We start from the raw sequence: 27,983 nt of genomic DNA, 5'->3' as shown, positions 1-27,983 counted from the left end.
AGTTCAGGATCTTGGAGTTTCTCATCACAAAGAAAATTTTTTTTATTTTCCCTGATAGTTAAACATTTCATCAACAGCATATTTGCTTACCAGCCATTTTCCTTTGTGACATAATTGTTAAATATTGCCTCAGAATGCCAACAAATTTGGAAACCAGCTTTTTTCTCTTAGAAGCCTAGAAATCAAGCACTTTCCTTTTCCTTTGCACCTTTGTGTGATAGGAATGTACTTGGGGAGGCCAGGTTATGCTTAAAAGGAGTTTGGCATTCAGCATCTCTGTAAATGAAGTTACCTTATTTGTGAGGAAGAGATCCGGGTCTGTGGTTCTAATAGAAGGTACATGTTGAATTTTTGGAGGAAGATCTAATGAATTCTCTCAGTTGGCAACTAGAAACTGCTGAAAACGTTTGTTCACACGCCAGAGGTATATGGGATGCTTAAGAGGTTGATCTTTGTCCCAAAAGACTTCCAGTTGAAACATCGTTCCCCCCCCTCTGACATGCAAGCTTTGGTTTGCTCTGAGAAACTACAAAACATAGTCTGGACAAACATTTATGTTTATTAGCATATTAACTACTTGAATAGTTAGCACCTGCCAATTTTCTTGCTGTGGTGTTAATTTCTAGATTAACGATACATAGCTAGCTACGTTTTTCTAAGGCAGCTTTAGGAATAATTTCTGTTGTGCACTTATTATTAAAAGGATTTCATAAAGCCCACCAGAGAGCAAGAAAATCCTGTTTATAATTCTATATTTTATGTTCTTCAGACTTAAAAAGCCTCTAATTTGCTTTCTCCTCCTCAGTGATCTCTGAATTATTTTGTACCCAGAATACCTGTAAGGCTTTGATTGATTATTATTATGTGGTAAGAACTGAGTAATCAATTGCTGGGTTCCATTAAGCGTAGAAAATATAAAAATTCATTGCTTTTTTCTTTTTTAAATTTTTGTTTTCCATGTTATCTTGACTTTTATTTACTTGCAAGTTGGTTTTTTTTCCCCCCACTAAGGACAAACAGAAAACTTCTCCTTTCATCTTCAGTCTCTCTGATTTATGATAAATTTAGTTTCCTTCGGCCTGGCATTTGCTTCAGCAGGCAGTCTTCCTTCAAGTACCACCCTGATTGATGTATAATCTTTGATATCTTCCATTAGCCTCCAGGATCACTAAGTTCAAGGCCCTCTTGGAACCTAAGGAGCCCTGCCGAGGAACTGAAGACCTTCAGAGTCCTTGGGGTGATTGACAAGGTAATTCTTCAGTGTCTCTTCAAGAATTCAGTCATAAATCGACTGCATGCTGACATTTTGTCTTTGAAGCTGTGGATCTTAAGGATATGAAACAAAAGGGGAAAATGACTCAAATGCATCTGCACTTTAAAATAACAAAAGTAGAAGAAAAAAAGGCTTTTATCTAAGCAATTCATGTAAGGTCATGCAAAATGTATTTGAGCTAAAGGATAAGGTACATGTTTGGTAGCATTCAATCGGATGAGGCTTGTTTTTCAAAAATGAAGTCATGGTTGCTGTTCTGGGGTAAGGACAAGTTGATACGTTTTCACTTGAACAATCTGGTGGATACTTGAAATATAGAAGGGTACAAATTCTTACTTTTGAACTCTTACTTGAAATGGGAACTGGGGACACACACGACTGTTCTCCTTCCCTGAGAATTTGGAATTTAAATCCCTTGCCAAGACAGAGATTCAGCAATGAAGCCAAGCTTATTTTTGAGTCATGCAAATAATGTCTTCCAAAATCCCAGGATAATACCCGTCTGTAAACAGTAAAGGACCATACGGATTTTTTTGCAAGCCTAATTAAGAGACCAGAAGAATTGTTGGGTTGTTTTGATAATGCTGATTAGTTACCACCTTACCAAATACTTTTAAGATGATGTATTATTCAGCAGCGTGACAGTGGCTAATGCAGACTGTAATGGCTCATTTCCTTTTTGCTGTGCCAAATCCCTTGTGCTTTTTGATAGTTCCTTATGTAGTCCCTGGTTTGTGCATGAGCTACTGATGCATGGTCAATTTATGCATTTGTAACGTGCATCAAAAACCTGTGGCTCATCCCTTGAGGTCTGTATTTCTTGGTTTCTTTTTCTTGTTGGACTGAACCTAGCTATTGGGACTGGTTTTTGTTTTTCTTTGCCTGTTTTGTTGTAATTGTGTGCATAAGTTGATAACTTCTCCTCAGAGGGCTGTATACATTAGGTATTGTGGTTGTTTTTATAGCACACAAGGTTTTCTAAGCTCTGACTTCGTATTCATTGTGTCTTCTTTCCTCAGTTGCAAGTACAGAATTTAGCCTGTATTCCACCAGAATTTAGACTGTATATGTATCAGACATGTTGGAAAGATCACCTATCTGTAGCACCTGTTAGGAGGTGCTAACCGAATTAGTAGCCACTAAATGGATGGAGTGGGCATGGATTTTGTGAATGAGTCTGACAGAATGAGCCTGCAGAAGTGGTGGGAATGAATCAAGACAGACTTTATCAGTATCTCCATTCTTGTGTAAGGATAATGAACAGCTACTGGAGAAGACTGGTTGATCAGAATGAAGCTTTTGGAGTCCTTGGTGGTACCACATCTCCTTAGCTCTCTCAGAGCAGTTTCAGTTAAGTGTCCCAGGTGTGAGCTGAACATGTCCAAATCTTTGGAGCAGAGTTAGGAAGAATCAGGATTCTAATGATGACAGAAATACAAGATTCTCAGAGTTGGAGATGCATGCAAGGAGTCAAAGTCCTGTGCATACAGCTGGAATGATCATACGTGAACAGTATCCTAGGGCTCAGACCTTGTGTTTAATTACTGTGTATGAAAGGGAGCTTTCAGGTGTCTTTGTACTCTGCGTTTCTACTTCCAGATTCTCCTTGTCACAGTCTTAGCCTTATTCTGAATAGGCTGCTCTTTATCATATATTTTCTAGGTGTTTGTAAAGTAGTGAGGCAAATGAAAATCTGCTCTAAGCTCAGAGAATGTTTTGTTTGGTTTTATAATGCATACACAAAAATGCATGTGAATATGAAGCGAAAATGTGCACATGTATCTGTGGGCTGGAGGTGATGCCCCTGCCTTTGGTTTAAAGCACCATCTCACTTCCTTCCTTACCATCCCTGTCATTTGCCTCCTTCACTGCTTCCATATGCCCTAAAGCTCTCATCATGGAGAAATCCAATCAATGTGTAAGTATCCTTGCTGGAGCCAAGTAGATGACATAGCGTGCTTGTTCCTGAAAATGGATTTTGATTTTCAGGGCCAGCATTGAAGATTCCATGCTTTTGGGCACAAGGCTGTAACTGATTCAGCACCATGCAGAGTTTTGCCTGAAAATAAGCTTCCATTCTAACCCTAAGGTAGCTGCTTTGGTTTCAGCAGAAAATGGGTGTGTGGGTAGTAATGAGCCACTGGCATTGTAACTGCTGGCTTGACTAACCCTGTGCAAGACTGGCTTAAACACACTGACATAAAAATGGTGTTGGTTGGTTTGCAGACTTGTTCTCCCAGTGCTGAAGCCCAGAGTGGTGTCTGCCTGCTACAGTGCTGCCTCGAGAAAACCAGCTGTTAACCTTCCCTCATTCAAATGCTGAAAGGTTCAGTGCTTTCCCTTAGAGTAATGTCACTCTTTGTTCTTCTTTTGAAGCCTCTTGAAGTATTTTGAATTGGCTTCATTTTCACAGACAAAATGCTTGTTGCTACCTGAAACTCTGGGATTTTCAAACTATTTTAGACTAGGCAGAATGATTAGATATTTAATTTTAGCCTAGTTTATTCCCAATGTGCAATCTTTCTTTCCCTGTCCGCCCTTTCCACCTTCCTTGTCACCTCAGTAATATTTGTTGCATTGATCCTTTTCTACTAAATCTGAGAGAGTTAGAGATCTTACCATTATTAAACTCCTTAAATTATTGTGAAAATTCAGTGAAGAATGCTCATATCTGCCTTGCCTCCCATCCTTCTGCTTTTGCTCTGTTGCAAAGGCTGTAGTATAAATCCGACTATTTTAGTAGACCAAAGAGGACTTAGGTTTTGCTTGAGGAAACCATTCTTTTTTCTTTGAGTTCTGGTGCTGCTGTGTTTGCTCACTTAATGGTGTCAAAAGTTAATGAGATGGTGTTTGCAGGTATTTTATATGTTTAATATGGAAAGAGTCTGCTTGTGAGTAGGTTTCTGAAAATAGAGGTGTAATCTAATTGTAAAGGTGGCTTTTGTCCTGCAAATGTTGTGGAATCTGAGGTGCTGCTATTTGGGTAGCGAAGCTCTTATTAGTGTTACCAGAGGTCCTGCATTGAAAACAAATACCTAAATACTGTAGCTGTTGGTTATCACTGACCACAAAGGATCAATTATTTTATCAGCTCATGTACTTTAAAGTAGAAAACTTCTTTTTTGGAATAGGAAAGAGTTTTGCTTTCAAAATTTGCCTAATTAAAAATCAAGGTTGCAGGTTCTGCGCTGAGTTTCTGCCCTAGGCAAATCTTTCTTTTGAAGCTACAACCAGCCCCTAAAGAAACGACTTTGTTATGGTGCTGCTGGATACTTTCACAATGCTGTTTCAAACCCAATTTCTTATTCTTTAGAACCCTCTGTTATTTAGATTCATTCAATTTAAAGATTCATCTTGAAAGCAGAGTGCATTAAGTAATAACTATGCCTCTGTAACCAATGGCTGTCTTTTATGTCTCTTCTATCCCCTCCCCTGGTCCCCCATCAAGGCACACTGTCTGTATTGGCACTGTTGTTGCTGTGTTCAGTTCTTTCACAGCTGCCCTTACATTTGAGCTTGTTGTTCAATACACTGTTAAGCTTTATTATGAAACTTAATAAAATAACATACCCTCATCAGGGCCTTGCTAAAATAATTTTGGGAGTTTCTGAGCTAGATGACTGTTCTTAGAAAATGGAAGCAATTCTGTTAATCTTGAATATTGGGGGTTTTTTGTGTCTCACAGGCTGTTGTGAGAAGTCTTAACTCTGGTGGTTGTACATTTTGGTGAACTGACTTTAAAACTATGTGAGAGAACCAAATCAATATTATTAATTATTTATAAAGTGTGATTACTACTTGTCTGCTTAATGAGTGAAAGTGCCAAAAAGTAGAAATATGTAGACTATATATCAACTTCACATGCATAATCTCCAGACCCTGAGCTGAATCCAAACAGGTTATGGCTAGTTTTAATGAAATTTAATGAGAGGGGTAGGAGGAATAAGCTCTTCTTATGGCAGCATGTGTTTTGTGCATGAAAACCAGACATAGCTAACTATGTCCTGTTAGTGTTTGTTAGTAACTTAAACATTCAGCCTTTTATTTTGAGGTGAGATTAAACACTGTTGCAGCTGTGAAACTGAGTTTACCGTAGCAGATATTTTCCCTTCCCTGGCTCTCAGGTGCACTCTGTCAAGCATCTTTAGATCATCTTATGGATTTGAATGAATTGCTGTGTGTGCCTAAGAGGTGTGGGGGAAAGGGAGCTGTAATGTTGATACAAGTGGGACATAATGGAAAGCAGCAGTGGCAAAAAGGGTGAAAATCTGAAACTGAGTAATAGTAGTAACTATTTATACAAATAAACTTTTAAGATCTGGTTTTATGTTTTGATAACCTTTTGGTTTCTTATGTGGCTTGCCAAATCCAACAAAATCAAATCAACTACAGAGTTATTGCTGAAACTGATTTCTTGGCTCACTACCTTCCTTTCCCTACTGCTGTGGGATTATTCCTAAACTACAGTCAGGTTTCAAGCCCCAAGTAACAAAGCTTGCTCAGCTTTAAAACGTAGTCTCTTTGCCAGCTAGAAGGAGTCCTGTGCCTTCTTCTCTGCCCTGAGATACCTGCTACATGTTTTCCTGAAATCTTTCCATTTATACAAATCTGAACATTTCTGAGTGTTTGTTGTTTTGACCCTTAGTTTCTCCCTCGCTTCTTTCTTGTTTGTCTCACTAAAATTTCTTTTGACTTGAGTGTGATTTTGTAGAGTAATGCAAATTTTGCCCTTGCCTTTAGAAAAAAGAAATTACATTGTTGGACATTCTTATACAGGCTGAACTATATGTATCTTCTGGCCTTCAGAAAGAAATAAATTATTGAGATATTTTAAGCCAAAATTATTTATCTTCCTAACTGTTACTAAGTTGCTTAGTACATAATTGGTGCTGGGCAATTACTCTGGGATGCCAGTGGCATTTCATATTGTAAAATGCTTTCACTAGTAAAACCTGCCAGATATATTTTCTAGGTTGATATTTCACCATTTGTAATTTATTGGCAAGTTTTTTAGTTTACTCTAAGAAAATGGACTTTCTTTGGTGTTACCAACTAACTCCAAAGTATTAAAAAATTCGAATTTGAATATATGCTGCTTTCTTAGCATTTTCATTATTTAAAGCTGCACCATTTGTCTTATAAGTACACTATTATTGCAAGTCACAGAATATACGAGCTGTAAGTTCCTTAGAATAATGGTTTGAAAGGAGGAATAATTGCAAACTGAAGATAATTCATATTGCACAGGTACAAGGATAAGGAATAATCACATTTTTCATACATATTAGCCAAATGTAATCTCTTTCTGTAACGACAGAGGGAGACGAGTGAGAGTCTGGGTGGTGTAATCTGAAAAGTGACAAGAATAAATCTGTGTTAAGTAGATCTTTTAATCCTGGTAGCCTTGTGACAGCCGGTACAGCTGAGGAGAGCAGGAGGAATTGTACCCCTGCTCCTGCCCATCAACACAGCTATGTCCTGAGTGCAGCACCCTGCTGTGTGCCAGCCCCTGCTGAGGTTTCCTTACACTCCCAAATACTCATGCCTAGGATCAGGTGGACAACTTGTCTCATTTCCTGTCATCTGTCACTACAGGGTTTTCCAGCTGGTAGGGTAAACACAAGAAAAAAAATCCTAGGTGATCATCTGATACATACTCAAGTTCATAGGACTTTTATTAGAGTATCTATCCTATGAGAAGAGTGCATTTGTTTAGCAAATAAGGACCAGAGCTAATAGGTGGCCCACTGGTGACAATATTAGATAATGTGTTTTCAGTGTAGAGCAGCAATTTAATAACAAAATGGAGCTGGCTTTAAAGTAATCCCTTAGCTCTGGTTTGTCTTGGAAACCTTTCTGCTGTCTGGTACTGCAGTAAGAGATCCTATTCCATTTTCTTTGATCAGGCAGGAGGTATTTTTCAGTTGTGTTAGTGAATTAAAGTCACATTTTTGTAAGCAAATGTGTTGATGTGTTTGTTTTGATTAGTGTTAAAAGCTGCTCCAGTAAATAAAAAGCACAGGTATGTCCTGAAAGACTGGAGACTAAGAAGAAAAATCAGTGTGAGATGCTGGGCAGGAGAGAAGGGAGGGGGGAAAAAAATCCCAGAAAAGAAAGGAACTGGGGAAGCAAGTGTCTGCAGCGTGATAGGGTTTATGCATTAGTGCTGAAGCCACCCGCAGCAGAGCAGCGCAGTTTAGAGCAGTCCTCAGTTCTCCCAGTGCTGTCCCCCGTGACCTTGGCTGGGTGCTCGGTGGGGTGACTGCTGGTTCACCATGTTCTTTTTTCCTGGTGACTTGCCTGTTGCCTGCCCCTGGGTCTGTGCTCCCCCTTATGCTGACTTCTGCAGTATTCCTTCAGTCTCTTATCTCAGGGCTTTGATGCATATGTTCTGAAGGTGGCCACCGTGACTTTGGGTGGCAGCAGATGGTAAACCTTCAGGCTGCCACCGGCTATACTGGTGTTAAGTTGGAAACTTCACGTTTGATGAAGAATCAGTAGTGCATATGAAAGAGCTTTTACTGCAGAAATATCTTTTAATTAAAAAAAATTAGCATACTGAAACATTTGCTAATTTCTGTGCATTTAAAGGATCTTAAAATTAACTGTTTTCTTAAAGCTAGACTATAGTTATTTACCAGGCAAGTTTTATTTTATTTTTCTCCAATTAATTGTACCTACTACATTGAATTGAATTTAATTTATTTTCCTCTAAGCTGTTGGATACACTGTAAATCAAATCTAAGAAGCTAATTTTTTTAAGTAGCTGCTGTCAGCATCAGAATTAACCCTTGACTTTGGGAAAAAATAGAGAATTCACGAGTAGGAAATCCTATTTGGCATCGCAGAGGGATATTGCAGTCTCACTTTAGTGAGATGCTGTCATGCAGTGCTACTGCGTTCACTTGTTTTTTGGAATGTGCCTGAGAGCTCCAGTGCTTGTACAGAATTAGGATGTCTGTGCTGCTGAAGACACTTATTTACGTTAGATATTTATTTGTGGTAATTGCTATTTGTGTGTCAGTGTTTTTGGCCATGTTGAGGTTGTCATCAACTCAAAAAAAAAAAGAATGAATAAGCAATAGTGCCATAAGAGCCAGAGTGATACGTGGTCCTTGACTCTGTTCATCCATTAGTTTTACAAATAGGATTTTGCCTTGTCTCCTTTTGTGTCACATTCTAGTTGCTTGGTGCCCAGGAGTGCCCCTGCTGTGCCTTCTTCTCCCTCCTCTCTGAGACAGGATGCTGAATGTTACAGCCAACAGCTCGTTGTTAGGTGATGTTAAATATTACAACTTACGTGGTGAAAGAGGTTGTGTCAGCTTATGTGGGCTAGAAGCAGCCTAGTCTAATGCCAGCATCTCTGTGTGATCTGCTCTGGGGAGTAAAAGAGTTCTGTCCCAGGGAATGCTCTGGGGAATCCTGTTTTGTCCCATTGTGCCCTTAGGGTAAGGACTTGTCACTTTGAATTTTAAAAAGAAATCTTAGAATTACAGAAGCACTTTTGCAATGGAAGGAATGCAAACAGGAAAGACTTGGTGCACTGCTGTCTATAAATTGGTTGTAAAGCGTGAGGTGTGGAGAGTAAGTTGGCACCTGAGTCAGTGGCAGGGGTACAGTTCTGCCCTTCTGCAGCAGCCTTGTAACGCATCCAAGAACTGCTGACCTTTCTCTGCTCTGGGTGAGTGATAAAAACTCTAGCAAATATACTTGTGACCCTCTCTTACCTGGTCTTACCCCTTCCTGAAATAGTTTTCTGATAGCCATGTGCCCATTCATGTAGTCCTTTAATTATTTGGGATAATAATTAAACCACATCTTTGTAATGTAATGGTTAAACCACATCTTTGTAATAATTCATGCAGGCTGCTTTCCCTTGAAACAAGTTTTTGGTGGGCCCATGTAAAGTCTGCAGTCTGCCAGGGCAGGTCCATTTGGACCATCACTGCATGAATTTCTAAAGTTACTTCTGTGGCTCTTCCTGGGCTTCTTGGAGTCCCTTTTTAGGTAAACAGTCTTGCCAAAGGTTGATACTGAATCAACAAAGAAATAACAGTCCCTAAAATAAAGTGGAGCTGTAAATGAGGTGTTAATCACTCGGGGAATGTAAGAGGGTTGATGGGAAGCAAAGAGAAAGGATCTGGGATCTGGTTATTTGGACTGGGTAGTCCATCGAGGTAGTTAACCTCAAAGGCACAGGGATATTAGTTGTTGTTATTGCAGGTATAAAACTGTAGCTGCTGCTTTCATGTTGATGCTGCAATATCCCAGCAGATGAAGTTACCCTACAGGGACCTGCTGCCTGCTTTATTTGTGTTAGTGGTCCTCCCTCTATACATCAACTTATAGGGCAAGGGCTCAGTAATCTCTTCTGTTGTACCATATGCTAATACAGTGCTGATAAGCAAGTGTGAAAAATGAAAGGGAGGAATACATTAATTGTATTTGTGCAATAAGGTATGCTATCAAAGGTAATTATTTCATGACAGTTTTAGTTATAGCAGTTGTTTTATCATGGAATAAAAGATGGCTTTAGGAGCCTTTTATTGGAAAGACAATTGTATCAAATTAGTACCAAATTAGATTTTTGTCTTTATAAAGGTGAGCAAACCCATGAGCAGTTTTTAAATTGGTGTCTTCTACTCTACAAATGAACAAATCCTGTTTGAGGGTTAAAGAAGCTATTATTCTGTCCTTTATGCTGACAGCTTCATTACTGATTGGCCTACTGTTGGTATTAAAAAAATGTTTGGCTCCTTATGATCTTTGTGCATGCAACTATAATATTAATACAGACCACAGAACTGTTCATTAAGAAATGACTTTAAATGAGGTTGATGCTTGTAAATCTGGAGAGATACAGATGTTAAATGCTGCCATTCCTTTTCATATACAGCCGTATGGCTAATAATTTCCAAGTGGCTAAAGCTCTTGTTAGCAAGAGTGCTGGGGTGTTAAGAATGGCCCTATAAATAACTTTTAAGAACTGAAGTTGAAGGTGCTTCTTTTAAAGACTATTGTTAACTAAACATTATTGCCAAACAGATGGAAAGCATTCACCAGCCTGATGTTTTTAGGTCTAATTATATTATCGCCAGTCCTGTACGGCTCAGTTGAAGAGGTGTATCCAGAGGCCAATTTATAATCATTTAGCCAACACCTGTTTGGGAGATATTGACAGTCAAAGGGCACATTTAAAAAAAAATCACATATGTTCTCGTATTTATTGGCTCAATGTGAACAGTGTCTAGTTGAAAACAAACTTGGGAGAAGAGGAAGGAAAGTGATTGTAAACACACAGATGTTTCCAAACCATTTTACCATCTTTTGGCACCTCTTGTAAAGTGGCTTTTCTTTTTCTTCTGTTTTGTTGGTTTTCTTTGGTAGGTTGGTGTGATTTTGGGTTTTTCTTTAATTTTAATTTTACACCTTTTGGTTAAGCAAGGATAACAAAACCAGTTTTACAGCTGCTATTTATTGAGCTGGTTTCCACTGTTTCTGGAAGGCCCAGGTAGCAGGTGTAAAAAGTTGTTTGGCAAACTCAGTGGTCTGGGCACATTTATCTTTCCTTACTATGCCCTTGACATGGAAACTGTGTCATTCCTTTGTCAAAAAAATCTCAGTCGCACCAACTTATGCTGATTTTTTTTTCCCCCCCGAAGAGATAGAAAAGCTTTTAAAATTGGGTACAACTCTTAATAAAAGAGGAGGTCTTTGAGATGGGGAAGAATCTGTCACTTTATTTGTTCTGGTGAAATACGTTGAGAGAGAAATGATTAGAAAAGACTTCAGCTCTCCTCCTTTTGTTTGAAATGCAATGGGGAGAGGAGTAAGTTTTGAATGCTACCATCCCAAAGAGCAAAGATTTATTTCTTTCAGAACCAGCAGAGAGCATGGATGGCTGCATTGCCCCTCACAGTAGGGAGGTAAGGGAAGCTGTGTATGGTGCTGCCCTTCTGCCACCTGATGAAGCCATGTTGCTCCTGACATGTCATTCCTCTGCAAGAAGTCTTTTTGGATGCAAGTGGACTTGGTCTTCACTGCACCTTGTCTGTTCACTTGGAGCTGCATCTTGTCTGTTAAATTCAAAGTTTGGTAACCCCAGTGCCAGCATGGGAAGGAAGCCTTTTAGAAGTAGGATTTTGCAGTCTAAATATTTTGGTATAACTGTATGTGAATATTTATACTTGAAGTTTACAATGTCTGCTGTAAATAAACAGTGAGGGCACAATTTTGTTCTTGTTCCTGGAGGAGGGTTGAGCTCGTGCTTGTGCTGCTCGTGTGGCTGTCTTGCAGCTGGTGCTTTTCAAGCACATCTGTGTTCTTAGAGTTTGAAAACAGTTAATTCCTGAGCAGAGTGACTTGAAGGAGGAGGGTTCCAGCTTTCTGAAGATGCTGTTTCCTAAATGTATGTACATGTATTTTTGTTTGTTTTGTTTTCGACACATAAACAAATGGAGCTTGCTAAGAGTGTAGTGGCTATTTAGTGCTTCTCTTATTGCTGTGTTTAAAGTGCTTTTAGTAGAGGTGATGCACTGCTAACAGAGATGTTCTTTGCAGCTCTAGGTATTCTCTCTGCAGCAAACCCACACTTTTTTCTCTAAACAAATCCTTTTTTTGTTGTTGTTATTACCTGAATACCAGAGATCTATATCCTTGGTCATCTTTGCTAAAAAAGAGGTTGGTTATCAAGTCTATGTGCTGCAGGGGTTTGATTTTTTTTTTTAAAATCATTGCTTATATCGCTCTCTTTGTAAGAATATTTAACATTAGATTTAAGATCTGTGTTTTATTAGCTTACTCATGTGAATCTTAAATAATTCTCTGAATAATTTTTGCTTAGGTTTTGCTTGTAATGGACACCAGAACACAGCAGACTTTTATATTGAAGGTGAGTAAAATCTTTTATTATTTGTTAATAATCTTTTATTATGAGGCCTCCTAAATTACACCACCACACAAAAATGAATTTGTATGTAATTAAGAGTTATCCCCGCAGTATATTGTTATTATGGTAATATATATTGAGTGCCCTGGAATTATTTTTGTCAGCATTTGGTTGCATTCCTTTCCTTTCTCTCTAACATCCATTGTGCTCAGATGTGTTGGTTTAGTCACCTGAGCTGTCTCTGGTTATTGAGGCCAACACTTTCACAGGCTTTGGTAAAGAATCACAGATTTAATATGCTGCTTAAAACATCTGTAAAGCCCTGGTGTCTCAGGGCTACTGACAAAGGTGAAAATTCTCCTTAATCCAAGCACATCCACTGCACTTTGTATCTGGTCTTCTTTAGCTGAAGAATATCATACTGGCCAAAGTGGGTTTCAGATAAAATGTATGACTGGTCTTCTTCAAATTAGTTTCCTTATGTTTTACATCAGTAGTCTGAGAAAACTGAGTTTAATGTTACTAATGAATGACATTTATGAGCAGTGAGTTGGTCAGGATAAAATTTTTCACGCTACTCTTACATGTTTCAGAAAGTGTTTAGATCAAGACCCTCAATACACAGAGAGCATCTGTGATGCTGAGAATAAGTTTAGATATGAGTATTGTTAATGTGGCCATTACTTCAGGCTCCCCTTGACATGAATTTCACTGCTCATGGCAGAAGGACAGAAAAAAAAGCTGTGTCCCAAACATGAAGCTCTAATTACTTGCTAATATTTGGTAACCTTGCTTCAGATCTGGCTTACAGGCCACTTTAATTTTGTGCATTGGCCTTTGAAATTGTATGTGCAGGACACAGCAAACCTTTTTGTTTCTCAGAAAGGTTTTTTGTGAATATTGTATATTAGAACCTCACATTATCTACTGACAGATAGGGTACCATTGAATTTCCCATGTAACTGCCTATGTTTATCAATATTGTAATAGGTCACACTATTGACATAATTTTTTTTCTCTTTCTCTCTCCCCCCCCCCTTTCACCCTCCCACATCAATTCTTTCACTTCTGGCAACTTCATCCCTGCGCTACCTCCCAAAAATCATTGCCTCTCAAGGAGACTAATCCTTTCCTTTCCTTTTTATTGTGGTGGCTGTAGTCTTTAGTAAAGTAGAATGGAAATGTGAGGATTACCTGTAAGGCTAAGGCGTTCTTTTGTCTTTAGGACTTGAATTAAATTTTTTTCATAGTATCTTTTGGTCACACGCAAAAATAAAATTTTAGAAAAAGGTCACAGGGAAATAACTGAGTGTCATCCTGATGACTTAGTTTGAGAGAGATTCTAATAAAAACATTGACCCATGTAATTGATTTTAATGGCAGCTTTGTGCCATCTTCTGTTCTCTGGAAATGCGCCAGATGCCATCAGCACAGCCTCGGGGGACCGAGGGGCATAGAGCAGCAGATGAGTGGTTTCTCTGAAGCCCAGAGTAACTCGGATAGATTAGTTTGGTTGATAAACACAGAGCACAGCAGGCTCCAAAGGCAACTGAGGGTACAACTGACCTTTTTGTTCTCTGTCAGGGTCTAAGGAAAAGTAGTGAGTGCAGCAGGAGCAGAACGACCATCATCCCCCGCTGCGTGCCCAACATGGTGTGTCTGCACAAGTACATCATCTCTGAGGAGTCTGTCTTCCTTGTGCTGCAGCACGCAGAAGGTTTGTCTCTTGTTTAAGCATATTGGTGAGAATAGTCAAAGGTTTTCAGTTTTAATCAATGGTGCACTTTGTTGTCAAATTAATCTCTCACACATCCAGTTAAAATATTTTTAGTGTGCCAGAGCGGTGTCATGTAAGACGCCCCACTCCGTTCCTTTGTCCCTCCCCCTTTTCCCTTCTCATTCTACAGTGGATCTGATTCCTGCTTCAAATGGCCTCAAATCCTGATGGGTTACTTGAATTGTAGCAATATTGAAAGCTTCCAACTGTTTATTTTCTACAGGGGAGGGAGTGCTTTGACTGCAGCAACTATCCGCATTATTTGCAATTAGCTCTCAGAGATAAAGTCATTGGCTACTTTCGAAAACTTTGACTGGTAAATCTTTTTAGCATTTTCTAGTTAAAATGACAAGTATTTGCACAAGAATTTAATAGCTCTGCTGAAACCCATGAACATTTTCCCGTTGGTTAATATTGCACTGATCTGGATTTTTAAGAAAATAGCTAGTGGCATCACACAGGAGTTCAAAGCAAAACCACAGAGTTGTGCCTTCAAACTATTTATAAAATTCCTGTTAAATGTACAGGGAACAGGTGGCACAAAATAATTACATTTTGATTTTTTTTGTCTAACACCTGGATTTAAATATTCCCTAAATGTAATTACCCATATTTGTTTAGAATGAGTGCAGAATATAAATTTTGGGATTGCTAATAGTTCTTTTTTTTAGGAAATGTTAATAACTCAGACAGAGTGGATGATGTGAAGGAGCTAAGTTGATTGATAGAGAAGATAATTTTATTACATTGAATATTATTTCTTTTTTCCCTAATAACTTAGATTTTGGCTTTTTTAATGAACAACTTGTCATATGAGGCCAGCTAAAGTTGACTTTGCAACAGGAATGACTGTTTCTGCAATGTGTGAGTTGGTTTTGCCTTGAGCAGTGATGCATGAAGAAAAGCCTCCCATTACAGTAGTGCCTGATGGTGATCTTGGGAGTTTACAGTGCTGCTCCGTACAGTGCTAGTTTTCTTGATGTGTGTGTATAATAATACATAGGATAATTAGGAGATTCTCACCTGAACTACAATTTCTACATAAGCTGGTCTATTTCGTTTGGAAAGAAAGCATTTTTAAAAACCCACAACCATAGAAACTCCAAAACAAAAAAACCCACCCACAAACCTTGTCAGATACCAACTGCCCTTAAGGCTAGCATAATCAAGAGATTTGAGAAGGGTTTACATAATAAATAAAAAATGTGTTCCTAATATTTCTGCAGTTTCTGAAGTCCTACCGTTTTGCTCTTCTCTTTAGGAAGAATGTTCTTCCTCAAGACAGAAGGAAAAGTGAGTGGAGTAATAGTGAAATTTTGTGGGAGAAGTGGTCAGATATAAGAACAAAAATTTTAAGCAAGGCCTAATGTGAGCAGTTGACAATGTGAGCTCTCCTGGAAATGTTAATTTTATTGTGGTAACAGTGAGAAAAATGGAGACATTGCTTGTCAGAGCTCTTTCATTTTCTTAAACCTACTGTCAAGGCTCAAAACAGCCAAAGGGAGAGTAAGAGGGATATATTCTGTTGTAAAGTGGGATAGCTGGGGTACAAAGTGATGAGTAAATTGCCTGAGAATGTATACAATAAGTGTATTGCAGATATAGGGCCTAATCCCAAATCCCTAACTGGTGCAATGGCCAGTGCACCTCACCCTGTCATATGAAACTGATGCTGGAAAGTGATTCAGGAGAAAGGCTTCTAACTCTGTGTGAATAAAGGATAAATAAAAACAGGGCTAAAGTTTTGCTGCACTATATGCAAAGACTAGCCTTGCTCACCCCACTGATGATGGTCTTGCTCAGATCAGTCATATGTTAGTAGCACTCATCCTTTAAATTACAAGGATGATAATATCAGGAATCCCTGTAGACAAAAGCTATCTTAAAATTTCATCCATCTCAGATCAGATATAAATAATGAAGGTCCTTGTAGTTAATGTTGGAAAAGGATAAAAAATTCTAGGACAGTACTTTTTAAGTGATAGTCTCTTGAAATTTTATTTCATGACTTTATGAATGCTCATAGTCCAAGTAATTCTGTTCCAATAAGAAAGAAGATTCTGACTGTCAGATTTATAAGTGGTGCTTATTATGATGTTAGGTATGTTAGGTACACCATTGGGAAGTTCAAGGGTAAAATATTAATTTAAATGGGTGGTGACTCATACTGGAGCAAATTTAGAGGTTTTAATGTTATGAGTGGACAACATGCGTTTGCTAAAGGGCTCACTGTTTCCTGTTCAGAGTAGATTTTAACTGTATTATTAAGTGGAGCACTATTGGGTTTTGTATGGAATTCTGCAAGTTTGCCCACAGACACTAGAAGACTTTTTTTGTTGATTTGTTTTGGTAAATCGTGATGCTGTTACATGCTCAGAATCGATCAGAGAGGCCTTGGGTTCTCACACAGATTTTTCTCCTGGCCATGGTCAGAGGCTTCAAAGATGCATCAGAAGCATGAAAGTCCATAAAGTTATCTTGTAGCTTTGTTGGAAAGCACTTGGCAAGTTCTAGTGTGGGAGAGAGCCAATCTGATGTTAATAAGGCCTCGCTTCTTCCTGGCACTACTAACTACAGAAATTTTAGAAACAGATGCTTCAAAAATAGGCTGGGGGGCTTCCATGGGACATCAAAGTTTAAGTGGCTGTTAGAAGCTGTCAAATCTCTTTAAGCATAAACAAGCTGGAGTTCCTATCAATCTGGAGAGCACTCAAGAAACTTCCCGCTGAAGAGGCTTGCTGCATGCAGCAATTGATAGACAACACCACGGTAGCGCTCTGGCTTGCAAAGCTGGGGATTTGTTGTTAGGAAAAGAGATAATGCTGGCAGCAAATATTTGACAGCAATCAGAAAATGTAGGAAAGGTGATACACTCCTTGGCAAGTGACTTTTTCAGGAGGCTGCTTTGGAATAATAGCTTTTGTTCCAAGTGCGTTGGGAAGTGGGAGCTTTGCCTAAACTAGCAAACTTTGCAGCAGAGATTCACCAGCAGCTCTGGAAATACAGGGCTGCAGATACAGGACTCTGGTGCTTGTAACTACTGTCATGTTAGAGATTAGGCAGGAGATCAGTTTCCCATTCATGTGGAGCTGCAACTCCACTGTGGCTGCTGTTGGGATGCTGTGGAATATTATTGTTGTACCATGGCAGTGCCTGCATGTCTGCTTTTGCTTTTGGCCTGGGAACTGTGCAGCCCTCATTTTAGATAGCCATTGCATTAACGTGATGACGTTTACCAGTAGACATGTTGCGACTGAAAAGGAGGACAGTGATTCTTTGAAAACCATAAAATCGTTCCTTTTCCAGCAAGGAAGGCTATTAATTCTCATGACGTGCGTGGTTTAGGATTGCTACTCCTGGCCATACACAAATTCTTATGCAGTGATGTAGAGAGTTGGGCCCAGTTTTGGAGAATAATTCAAGCACGTCTTTCAGCACTCTCTCTTTTTCTTCCCTATCAGATTACAGTTATTTGGAAGCCTGAGTTGTTCACTTTGACTTAGTTTTGGGATTTCCTAAATACAGTGACTGCTTCATTCTTAACTGCATTCCAGTTCTGCAAGAATTGCAGTACTTCATCCTTGGGAATAATTTCATGGGCCAAGCTAGCAAAAGATACTGATTTTTTTTTTTTTTTTATATGTCTCCTTAGCCAGGCAGTCTTGCAGGATGGGAAGCTGAAATGGGAAGTGTCTGAGCACTGGGTGAGGAAAAATCCAACTGGTCGTGAATTTTTCTTGTCAGCTGGAACAAAAACATGTTTAGGATACTAAATTTGCTGATCTGTTAGGTTTCATTTTATCCTGTCATATATACTATATAGTCTCTGTATTTTCTTTCTGATATTCCTGCATCAACTGCTATTAATAAAAAAACTGCAGAAATGTTTGACAGAATATAAAAGATTCCTAGTCAGCTTCACCACTTGGTTACTTTATGCTGAATTTCCTTTTGGTTATTTTGGATGCTAACTTTTTAGATTCTGCCTCTAGAAGCAGAGGTATAAGCTCCAGAATGCTGGAAATATGGTTAAGTATGGCTGCTCATATGAAATTTTTCATTGAATAACTGCAGAAGAATGTGGAACCTGATGATTTTCACGTGCTTATAAAACCAGAAAGATTGAACTTTCTGTTCAGTCAGGACTGGCTGTAGAATCAGTTCATAGTAGAAAAAAGCAAACTTAATAATTAGTTATGTTAATAATATACTTCTGAAATAGTATTAAATACTAGTAATCTTTAGTTTAATACTGTAGCTTTTATAGTTATTTAGTCTGTTGGACTATTTGACAGTGACTGAAGCTTACTTGTTTGGATTGATTTCTGTAATTTTAGTTTTCATAGATTCCTGATACTGTATTAGCATGGCTTGCTAATGGGTTTTCTTGATCTTACACAACACATGGGGAGAGGGGGAAAGATTATTAGTATGTCATTCATAAAGGCATAATTACATACACAGATACAAATATCACTTTTGTTTGACCCTGGATTGGATGCTTTCAAAAAGGAATAAAATTGTTGTTTTTCACTACAGAACACAATTATTGAATGGCATTTATTTACGTATTTCCACTTGACCAGGAGGCCAGTTTTCAAATATTTGTATGTTAACATATTTGGACATAATTTTTCTTTTGTTTTGCTTATTTGTGTTTAACTCTTAAGTTGAAGTTGCAGTAAGTACTCATTTCCACTGTAGTTTGTAAATACAAGTCACTAATAAAGTGCAACTTCTTTTTGAAAACCTAAAATAATAGATTCGCAAAAATAAAATAAGTTTTTGCAGTTCTCCCTGTTTTCACAAGTGGACAGTGGTGAATTCCTGAACACTGTAAGAATAAAGAGATTTGCTTTTTTTTTTTTTTCAAGTTTTGTGTTTACTGAACCTCTCAAATCTTCCAGTGATTTTTCTGTGGACTTTTGAAGGATTGATCCCACCATGTCTCTTTTTCTTTCCTTAATCCATCTTGGTCTCCTTTTTTAAGCTGCTCTGAGTAGAGGTCAAAATGTAATGGAGGCTGCATGAAATCTTCCTTGAAATGAGGTGGTGCGAGCCGAAGACAGGAGTTGTCCTGAGAGCAGCTTGACATGTCAATAGGTGAAAAACTTAAGTTGTGCAAGGATAATTCTTGCATTTTTCATATTGCTGAGCAGCCCAGCCCCTTCTTTCTTATCTTAGCGTAGTGCTACAAAACATTTAGGTCACTGAGAGCTGTTCAGGGGTCACATGTAAAAGCACACCTGGTGTCCAGTAATGACACAGGAAAAAAGGTGTGACAAAAAAATCACAGGAAGAAGGTTTTGAGCTTTGTGAATCGCTGGGTCAAAGCTCAAGGCAGGCCTCTGCTTTTCTTACTGCTTCCATCTGAGGAAGCACTGATGGTGCTCAGAGTTGCACTAAAGCCATGCCTGGAGGCTGAGGTGGTGTTACGCCAGGCACTTCCCAAAGTTCCAGAAATCTTATGTGAGTCTTCATGGGTCATGGTTTGTGAACATGCTTTGGAACCTGAGATTTATGTTTTTATAAGAAATTTGTGAAGCACAAATAATACATGCTAGTAATATGTAGATGAAAATATTTGACTTGTACTAATTAATCTGATGCAGGTGGCATGGGAAGACTGTATAATTTTTTTATTAAATAATGTGTTTTATTAAATACAGTAAGGACATGGTTGTCAAATGAGATTTTATTGTTTGGTGTGGGATGGACCTGAATAATTCCATGCCTAGTTAGTAAACTGTTCAAAGTTATTTTATTATGTTACTTGAAGTAATTTAATTGGAATTTTAACAGAAATTGTTATGGATGAAAGTGTGAAAAACTGGGTGAGTAGTTAAGGAGCCTGTGCCATACAGTGGTCAGTATAGTGCTTCCTGTCCTTTTCTCTGTGAGCATTGCTTCCCTTTGCTCCTCTTCATATACCTACTACCTGCTCTCATCATATTCTGGAAGGTTGCAAGGGTCATCCTGACCTGGTGCTAAATCCATTTGTAGCTTATGGCAGAAACCATGTGGGTTAACAGACCTAAATTGTCGTTTTAACCGTTGGACTCAAGCGGTTAGCATTCCCTCTTAGTATTTTTAATATACTTAGTTTCACCACAACCAGTGAGATACTTTTTCCCCTTGAAAAACAAGTCTTGTCTTAGCCAGGGGGATGGAGGGCAGGAAAACTCTACATTATATTATTCAGATTAATTTTTTAAAGTGTCAAGGTTTTTCTGTCTTTGATAAGTTTTATTTGAAATACCTGGGAATATAGAAAATCTGTTCCTAGGCAATGATAAATACTGTCTTCTTTTATTGCACTTTTTAAAGGAATTTTGCCTGATAGAGATAGTGTTAAAAAACCCCCAAACTATTAAAGAATGTATTTTGGAAAAATATAAAACTCTGTTTTATCCAAATAAGTAAAAAAACTCCAACAAAACCTCCACAACTTTGCAGATGCCCAGTGGGCTCAATACTTTTTTTTTTTCTTTTACAAAGATTTTGTTAGAACTCCTGCATTTTCCAGAATTTCTGTACAATCTTTTAAATTGAAGTGTCTTGACATTGCATTTTTCCCTAAGTTATCAAAGGAGACTTTCTAGCTTTAAGCTGAATTCTTTGGCATATGGAAGAGGTACTGTAACTTCTTGATTTATTTTGCTAAAATTATGTTTGGAAATCTGTAAGGTTTTTTTTTTTTTAATATGTGCAGCATTCAGAAACATAAAGAGTCCTGCTTTACATTTTTAAAATGTTTCTATTATTTTTGGAGATTAACTTTCTTAGATGCTGTGAAGGAACTGTTTGGCAGTGTAACTTAAGAGTATTGATAAATCCTTGTGTGTGCAGCAAAGCATAAAGTTTTTTTCAATTCTGACGTTAACTAAGTTAAATAATGAAGTTAAAGAAATATATCAATATTTAACTCAAAAACCCCAGCTTCTTCTAAGGGAGATATAGACCCTTAAAAAGTCCTGCTAGTATGAGTTAATTCCCTTCCCCTTACTGACCTGTTTAGTTTTCAGTCCATTTCTACTAATGTTACTCATGAGTTTAGAGCTGTGATACAAAATTATTCAGTGTAGGCAGAAGTGGTGATGGGCACTAAACCATTTGATCTTCCCTAGTTTTTGCTTCTTTTGAGACAGCAGGTGGAGAGTAGTGACCACTGTTCAACTTGATACACACTCTGAAATGAGACTTTAGTGAAGTTTAAAAACAAAAACCAGCTGCTTAATCTCAGATGCAACTCTTTAAATATTTATGTAATAATACAAATCTACATGAAAAGCAAGTTGTGGTCCCTGTAATTATTTCCTGCTGAGGTAGTGGATCCAACTAATTCTTTTGGGCATAAGAATGTGGTATATAGTGACAGTGAGGATATTTTCCTGTTTCATTAAAAAAAAATCTATTTTGAGTGAAACTAAGAGATCCCCTCTCTTTTTTCTTTTTTTTTCTTCAGGAGGGAAGCTGTGGTCTTATGTCAGTAAGTTCTTAAACAGAAGTCCTGAAGAAAGCTTTGAAATTCCTGAATCCAGAACATCCAGTTCAACTAAAATTTACCTGGAGCAGCCAACACCTAGTCCTAAAGAAACTGGTAGCAGCACCGATTCCAGAGAGAGCTATGGGGACAGCATGCTGAAGGTGGTCCCACTGAGGAGCAGCCTAACACCAAGCTCTCAGGATGACAGCAGCAACCAGGAAGATGGCCAAGAGAGTTCCAAGTGGATGGACTCTGCATCCAGCTCAGAGGAAGAGTGCACCACTAGTTACTTAACGTTGTGCAATGAGTACGGGCAGGAAAAAATTGACTCTGGCTCCCTAAATGAGGAACCAGTGGCTAAAGGGGAGAGTGAAGCGCTGCACACCAAAGAGAGGAGTTGCTTGCAGAAGTGCAGTGTTGTTGGCAGTGACAGCTTCACCTCCCAGATTGCACCTCAGGAACGAAAGCTGTTCATCGATGATGCTGAGTCGGAAATAGCCAGCCCTGCTAGGATATTGGACTCGCTAACTAGATCCAAGAACAGCCCCATGGAACTCTTCAGGATAGACAGCAAAGATAGCACTAGTGAGCTCCTAGGGCTTGATTTTGGAGAAAAATTATGTAACCTGAAATCGGAGCCTCTGAAGCCTTTGTTTTCTGTCCCAGATCATGAAAGAAGCTTGGATGCCCTGGAGAGCAAAATGGGTGTGAAAGCTCATGACACTGTGAGCAGGGGTTCAAATGACTCTGTGCCAGTTATCTCCTTTAAGGATGCTGCTTTTGATGATGTGAATAGCATTGATGAAGGAAGGCCTGATCTCCTAATAAACTTACCTGGCATGTCTGATGAAACAGAAGAGCCAGCTGTGTCAAGGCCAACAAAGTTTACAAAATCTGACAGGGACGTGTCAGAAGTAAAGTTGTTAGAAACACCTGATGTCTTGCAATTAAATAATTCTGCAGAGGCATGCAAAGAATTTGATCAAGAGCCAAATCATGTGGCACCAGAAGTGGGAGATCCTTCCCACGAGGAAGCAAATGAGCAAAGTGGTGTCACTCAGGGAGCTCTTGGGACCCTCTTTACGTCTGACCAAGAGGTAGGTGGTTCAGAAGATGGGGCTCTGTTTCAAGAGCTTGGGGCCTGCTCCTTAAGCATGACAAGCAAAGAAGAAAGTTCCTGTGTTTCCAATCCACCCTCAGGTGCTCAGGATGTTAGCTTGGAGAAAGACGGGTTAAGAAATGAAGGAGTGTCGCTGTTTTCCAATCAAGCTGAAGATGGTGGGAAAGAGGAGACAGACTCAGCTTTGTCACCAGCAGCTGAAAGTAAAAAGACTGCACCAAAGAAGGAAGACAAAATAGCAGGAGCTGGGCAGAAGGAAATACATCAAATTTTTCAGAACCTTGATGAAAGATTAGCGCTAACCTCCAGGTTTCATATCCCAGAGGATTGCATTCAAAGATGGGCAGCTGAAATGGTGGTAGCCCTTGATGCTTTACATAGAGAAGGAATTGTGTGCCGCGATTTGAACCCAAACAACATCTTATTGAATGATAGAGGTCAGGAACTTTTGCAAATGCATTTCTTTTTATTCGCTGTTGCTTCCAATTAACTGAGTAGGCGTTTTATCTTGTAATTAGTATCTTCATTTCCTGTCTAGAGCTTCATTATCAGTGCAGCAAATTCACCCCCAGTAATAGCTTCTAGTACTTAATGATGCCATTATTCTTAATGATACTGTTTTTAGCTACAAAAGGAGTAATTACAGTTCACTTCTGCAGAAAATGGAAGGGAAAAATGTTTTGATTTCTCCTGTCGTTTTGTTTTTAGGACACATTCAGCTAACGTATTTTAGCAGGTGGAGGGAGGTTGAAGATTCCTGTGACAACGATGCCATAGAGAGAATGTACTGTGCCCCAGGTTAGAGCAATCACCTACAATGTTTCACTTGGAAAGTAGATTAGCAGCTTTCATTTTCTCATGCAGTCTCTGTAGCATAGAGCTTGAGATTATGCAATATCTGAGTTTTCTTTGCTTCTTTTCCTTAATGTCTTAAAAAGCTACAGGGCTCATAACTGCTTTATTGTTGAGCTGTGGTGGTGTTTGTTATGTCTTTTCCATAATGTGTGATTGTTCTGAATGTCTTGTTTAAGCAAGTTTAACGAATGTTCTGTTTTCTTGCCATTATTTCCTGTGTGTGAGTACATCTTGGTAATTGGAAAGAGCAAATGAGACTGAAAAGGTGTCACTAAGACCCCTAAAAATACAAAAATTTATACACACAAAGGACATGGGGGGTTGCAGGGAGAACCACAGAGGCTTGAAAAATACAACCTTAATAGGCTCAGAGATGCCTGTGACATTTTTGATGAGCTACAGTGGGCTTTGAAATAGTTTAGAGAGCTCTTTTCTTAGAACTGCTTTCATCAATCATGAGGGTGATAAAATCAATATCTCTTGGGTTTTTATAGCAAGGATGGCACTTGAAACTGAGCCCTCCCTCTTTTCCTTTTACCAATTTATTTTCTGCTAATATAGTGGTCTGTGATTTTTGGCAGTGACAGCCAAAAATCTGGTGTTTCACGTACAGCTTCGTATTTTAAAACATATTTTAAAAATTTCATAGCTAGCTTATAAAAACTTGGTTTAGAGTTCAAATTACTATGTTTTTATTCTGACTTTGAAATGCCAACATAAATTTTTGCTGAGTGCGTGGTCTGGCTAGGCATTACAACTTGGCATGTAGGTAGTTGTCAAGCTCACAGTCTGCAAATGTGCTTAGAAGAATTTAGAATAAGAGTTACCAGCAGTGGAAGTTCTGAATTTAGTTTGGCATCAGGTGTTTCTTCTGTGTTTTTGTTCTGCAAGTTAAATGCAGTAACAAACTGCCTCTGTGAATAAAGGTGGTAGGGTCTCAACAAATTTTGAATGTCAGCTTCTTGAGATAAATAGAAAATAAAACCTTTTCTATCCAGGTGCAAGTCAAGAGGGCAGGTGTTACAGAAAATAATTCTTTTTACCTATCAAAGTAAATCTAACACCTTCATTCTACCCTCTTGCCACTTTCATTTAAGAACAAGATAATTGGGGAATCCCAGCAATTACTGTGTTTGTTAAATAGATGGTTGTCCTGGTTGCCAACATGTGTGACAACCTGTTAGAGGTGTTTTCCTGCCTCCCTAACCCAGACTCGAACAAAGCACTCCCCAGTTGAGTTGTAGCAAAGATGGAAGTGCAGCCTTTTCCCACCCTGTCATCATTAATGAGCTGTGAAAGTCAAAGCTTAATTTTTCTGTACTTTAATGAGGATCCAAAGAGAGGCTTTTTTTGCCCCCTAAGCCCCAGCCAGCCAACTCCTGCAGTAATGAAGTGTTTAGGGAGCAGTTGAAATAATATTTAGAAGTCCCCATATGCAAGAATAAAGTTTTCCACACGGTCATTATTTCCACCTCACAGCACAGGTGTAGGATCCATCCGGGCTTTTCTTGGTGAAGTTGCCCTCCCCTCTCTGCCCTCTCTGCCCTCTCTGCCCTCTCTGCCCTACCCCAGGCTGCATTTGTTTTGTGTGTCTGCAACTGGTGAGCTGCAAGGTGAAGATTTGCAAATGCAAATATTAGATATATTCAAGGTGGATGAATTGGCACTGCTCTCTGATTCTTGCCTTTCATATTTCTTGATCCTAATGTTATCTCTGCAAAGCGTGCTTGTACTTTAGTGTAGCTATCACATGTCAATTTTTGGGTGGGAGAGTAATACTTGGTCTAACTTAGCTGCATGAAATACATTTTGGAGTCAAGTGCCATTCTGTTATTAGGAATGATTCAGTAATGGTGTGTAGCTGAGTCCAAAGCAGCTTTCTTAGAGCTACCGCTGCTGGTAAATGTTGTTTCAGAACTTTTGACCAATGTTAAAAAAAAAAAAAATCATGTTAATAGGCTTCCTCTAGGTTCCAGTATACAAGGGGGGAAAAAAAGCTTCATTTGGATGATAATTCTTTTCATTTTGAGGCGTGTACCACATCCCTGGAACCCCTTTATCATGAAAGCATTGCTCCTCCAGCTGCTTGTTGGAATAAGGATTTTGAAATTATGTTTTTGCTTCAGTTCAGTACTCTAGGAACAAGTTTTAAGGCTTTTATATTATTTTTAAGTTGCTTTTTAATATGTTTCTCACAACTTGGTTTTCTTTTCTGCTGTAGAAATGCTGTAGTTTTGTAGAGGTGAACAATTATCTTCACAAAATTTTATCAGGTCTTATGATTTCTCACCGTAATGAAACACAGTGTCTAAAATAAGTGACTCAAAGTGAGTATTTGCTTTGAATTTTCCTGGTGTTTTCAGGATTATGTGCAGTGTTGCCCTGCCTCTGGGTAGTCAACCTTCCCTCTCCTTTTCTCTCCTGTCTGAAGGATGCAGTGAAACTTGGCTTATAAAAATTTTGTGTTTAGCTTGCTGTGTGTTTTAAACAGAGTTTGAGGTAGAATAGATTTGGTTAGGATAACTTGTATGCTACCTGATTTCATCAATTTGGTATTTAAATAAGTGCACTTTTTAAAAGTATGCAAGAAAGGGAAGGTGTCTTTATCAATAAATGTTGCTTTTTAGAGTCTGCAGTCAGAGGCTGAGAACAGTCTAGGGCTGCAGTTCTCTTTCTGCATTGATTTTTGAGGAGCAAATTTTGGAGGCAGAAAAAGAAGAGGATGAATGGGAAATTTAAAGAGACTGCAGGATATCTTCATTTTAAAATAGGTAGGAAATTGTATTGCAGAGTTATGTGACAATTTTAAACATGTATTTGAAACAGTTACAGGTTTTCAATTGATGAGGTTTCAGATGTTGCTTTTCTACAGCCTAAGTTATTACGTGATTTGCAGTGAAGTGCATGAAGATGTATTTAAATCTTAAGTTTTATTTGTTGAAGTAAAACATGAAGTCTAAATCCTGCAATTTATTTACGGAAAACTAATTGCTGGATGGGCTAGAGATAATAATGTATTACTGTGGAAGCTTTTCAGAGTCAAGGGAGAATAGAGGTCCATCTATGTGGAACTTGCTTGCAGAGTCTAGGATTTTGTGTTTAAGGCTTTCAGTAGCCCAGAGTGTAGCCTTGCATTAAGGCAAAGCAAGGCAGTGTTGGTACAGTAAAAATGATCAGATCTGTGCCCTGGCGAAGCACAGGAACTTGCTCAGCTCTTGTTATCCTACAAAAAGTGGAAAGGCAATTTGACTGCATATGTCAAAAAGACATTATGCAGTGAATATATAAAATAACAGAACAACTGCAACCATTATAAATGCAGAAGTGTCAGAAGGACGAGGGAAGGGAATAGTTTAAAAAGCTGCATCCCGTTCCCTGCAAGCAGGATAATTAGTTTTGTATGAAATAGCAATTGTCATTGTACATCGTGCATAAATTAGGAGCAGGGCTGCATCTGTTGCAAGAGTGGCACTTCCCCGCAGCCGACGGGAGGTGGCATTGCACCATTAATGGATGTTGCTGTCGCTCCGGCTGCCCCTGATTTGCTTAACTTCTCCTAAGGACTGGAGACGGAAGATGCGGCTCGTTTGTAATGATTTGCACATCAAGAATTGTCCTCGGAAGCTCCGAGTCGTGGTGTGTTATGGTGCTGTTGAATCTGGTGCTATGGCTGGGTAACTCTTCACTGCTGTATAGTTCTGCTCAGTTTAAAACAACTAAAGTTCCTGCTGAAGCAGCTCGGGCACCAGCAAAGCTGTCTGCAGATGCTTAAAAGTAGTGCCTGTGCTGTACTTTGATTAATGGCCAAATGAAATCTTTGCTGTTCACCTATGATAAGTCAAATGTTGTTTCTCTGATTCACTAGGGAAATGTTGGATTATAAATCATGCTCTATAAACTCAACACCACTTCAAGTAAAACTGTGGGGGTTTTGGCCAAGAATAACCTATTTGCTTTTAAAGAAGAAATGAAGCACTTGTAACTGAGAATTTCTGCTGTGTTAATATGGCTAAGGTGACTATCGTGATGTTTATATGGTTTTTTTTCCTTTAACTTTCCTCCTCTTTATGGTAATTTTGTTTTCTGAACATTTTAAAGTGTGCTAAGCAGCTGATGTCTGAATACAAAGTTATTAGCAGATCAGATGAGAATGATTCACTTCTGTTTAAACAGCCCTTTGCTCTCCATGCCCCCTGAGAACTCTTATCACATATTTGTCCAAAAAATCCCCACAAAAGCTAACAAAAAATCCCTTGCTTTATCCACCTGCCTGGTGGCTGATAGTATCAGCATGTATCTCTTTATCTCTTGGTTAATGTGCCTTGGTATTCTGAAGGGGGGAAAATTCCAGTAACAGATTCAATTTACATGGACAGAAACTTGAGCAAATGCCAGCCTAGCAGGGGGGCCATTATTCTGCTCTATAAATAAGTTTAAAAAAGAAACACACACATACACACACACACAAACCTGTGAATCAACATGTTTTGGTCTAATTGAGGGAAAAGCAAGATAGATGAATTTTGAAATGCAAATTATCACCTTCTGTTATTTTAAGTATTGGTTTTGCCAGCATTGTGATCT

At 38.7% G+C, this 27,983-nt stretch overlaps 1 protein-coding gene across 5 annotated transcripts in view; it reads left to right on the top strand.

Annotated features, from left to right (window-relative positions):
• The window catches only part of RPS6KC1 (ribosomal protein S6 kinase C1), an 85,986-nt gene that overhangs the window by 44,524 nt on the left and 13,479 nt on the right, over nt 1-27,983 (top strand). For 4 of the 5 annotated variants that reach the window (XM_085054839.1, XM_085054840.1, XM_085054842.1 and 1 more), the window contains 5 exons: nt 1,157-1,249; nt 12,117-12,164; nt 13,746-13,878; nt 21,404-22,981; nt 23,253-23,342. In XM_085054839.1, coding sequence (XP_084910965.1) covers nt 1,157-1,249; nt 12,117-12,164; nt 13,746-13,878; nt 21,404-22,981; nt 23,253-23,342 — 1,942 coding nt within the window. The remainder of the gene's footprint in view (nt 1-1,156; nt 1,250-12,116; nt 12,165-13,745; nt 13,879-21,403; nt 22,982-23,252; nt 23,343-27,983) is intronic. The other variant, XM_085054841.1, reaches the window with a different exon arrangement.

This window comes from Lichenostomus cassidix, chromosome 3, assembly GCF_008360975.1.
Source record: "Lichenostomus cassidix isolate B80296 chromosome 3, HeHo_3.0, whole genome shotgun sequence".
Classification (NCBI taxonomy): Eukaryota; Metazoa; Chordata; class Aves; order Passeriformes; family Meliphagidae; genus Lichenostomus; species Lichenostomus cassidix.
This window is presented reverse-complemented; position numbering and strand designations above follow the sequence as displayed.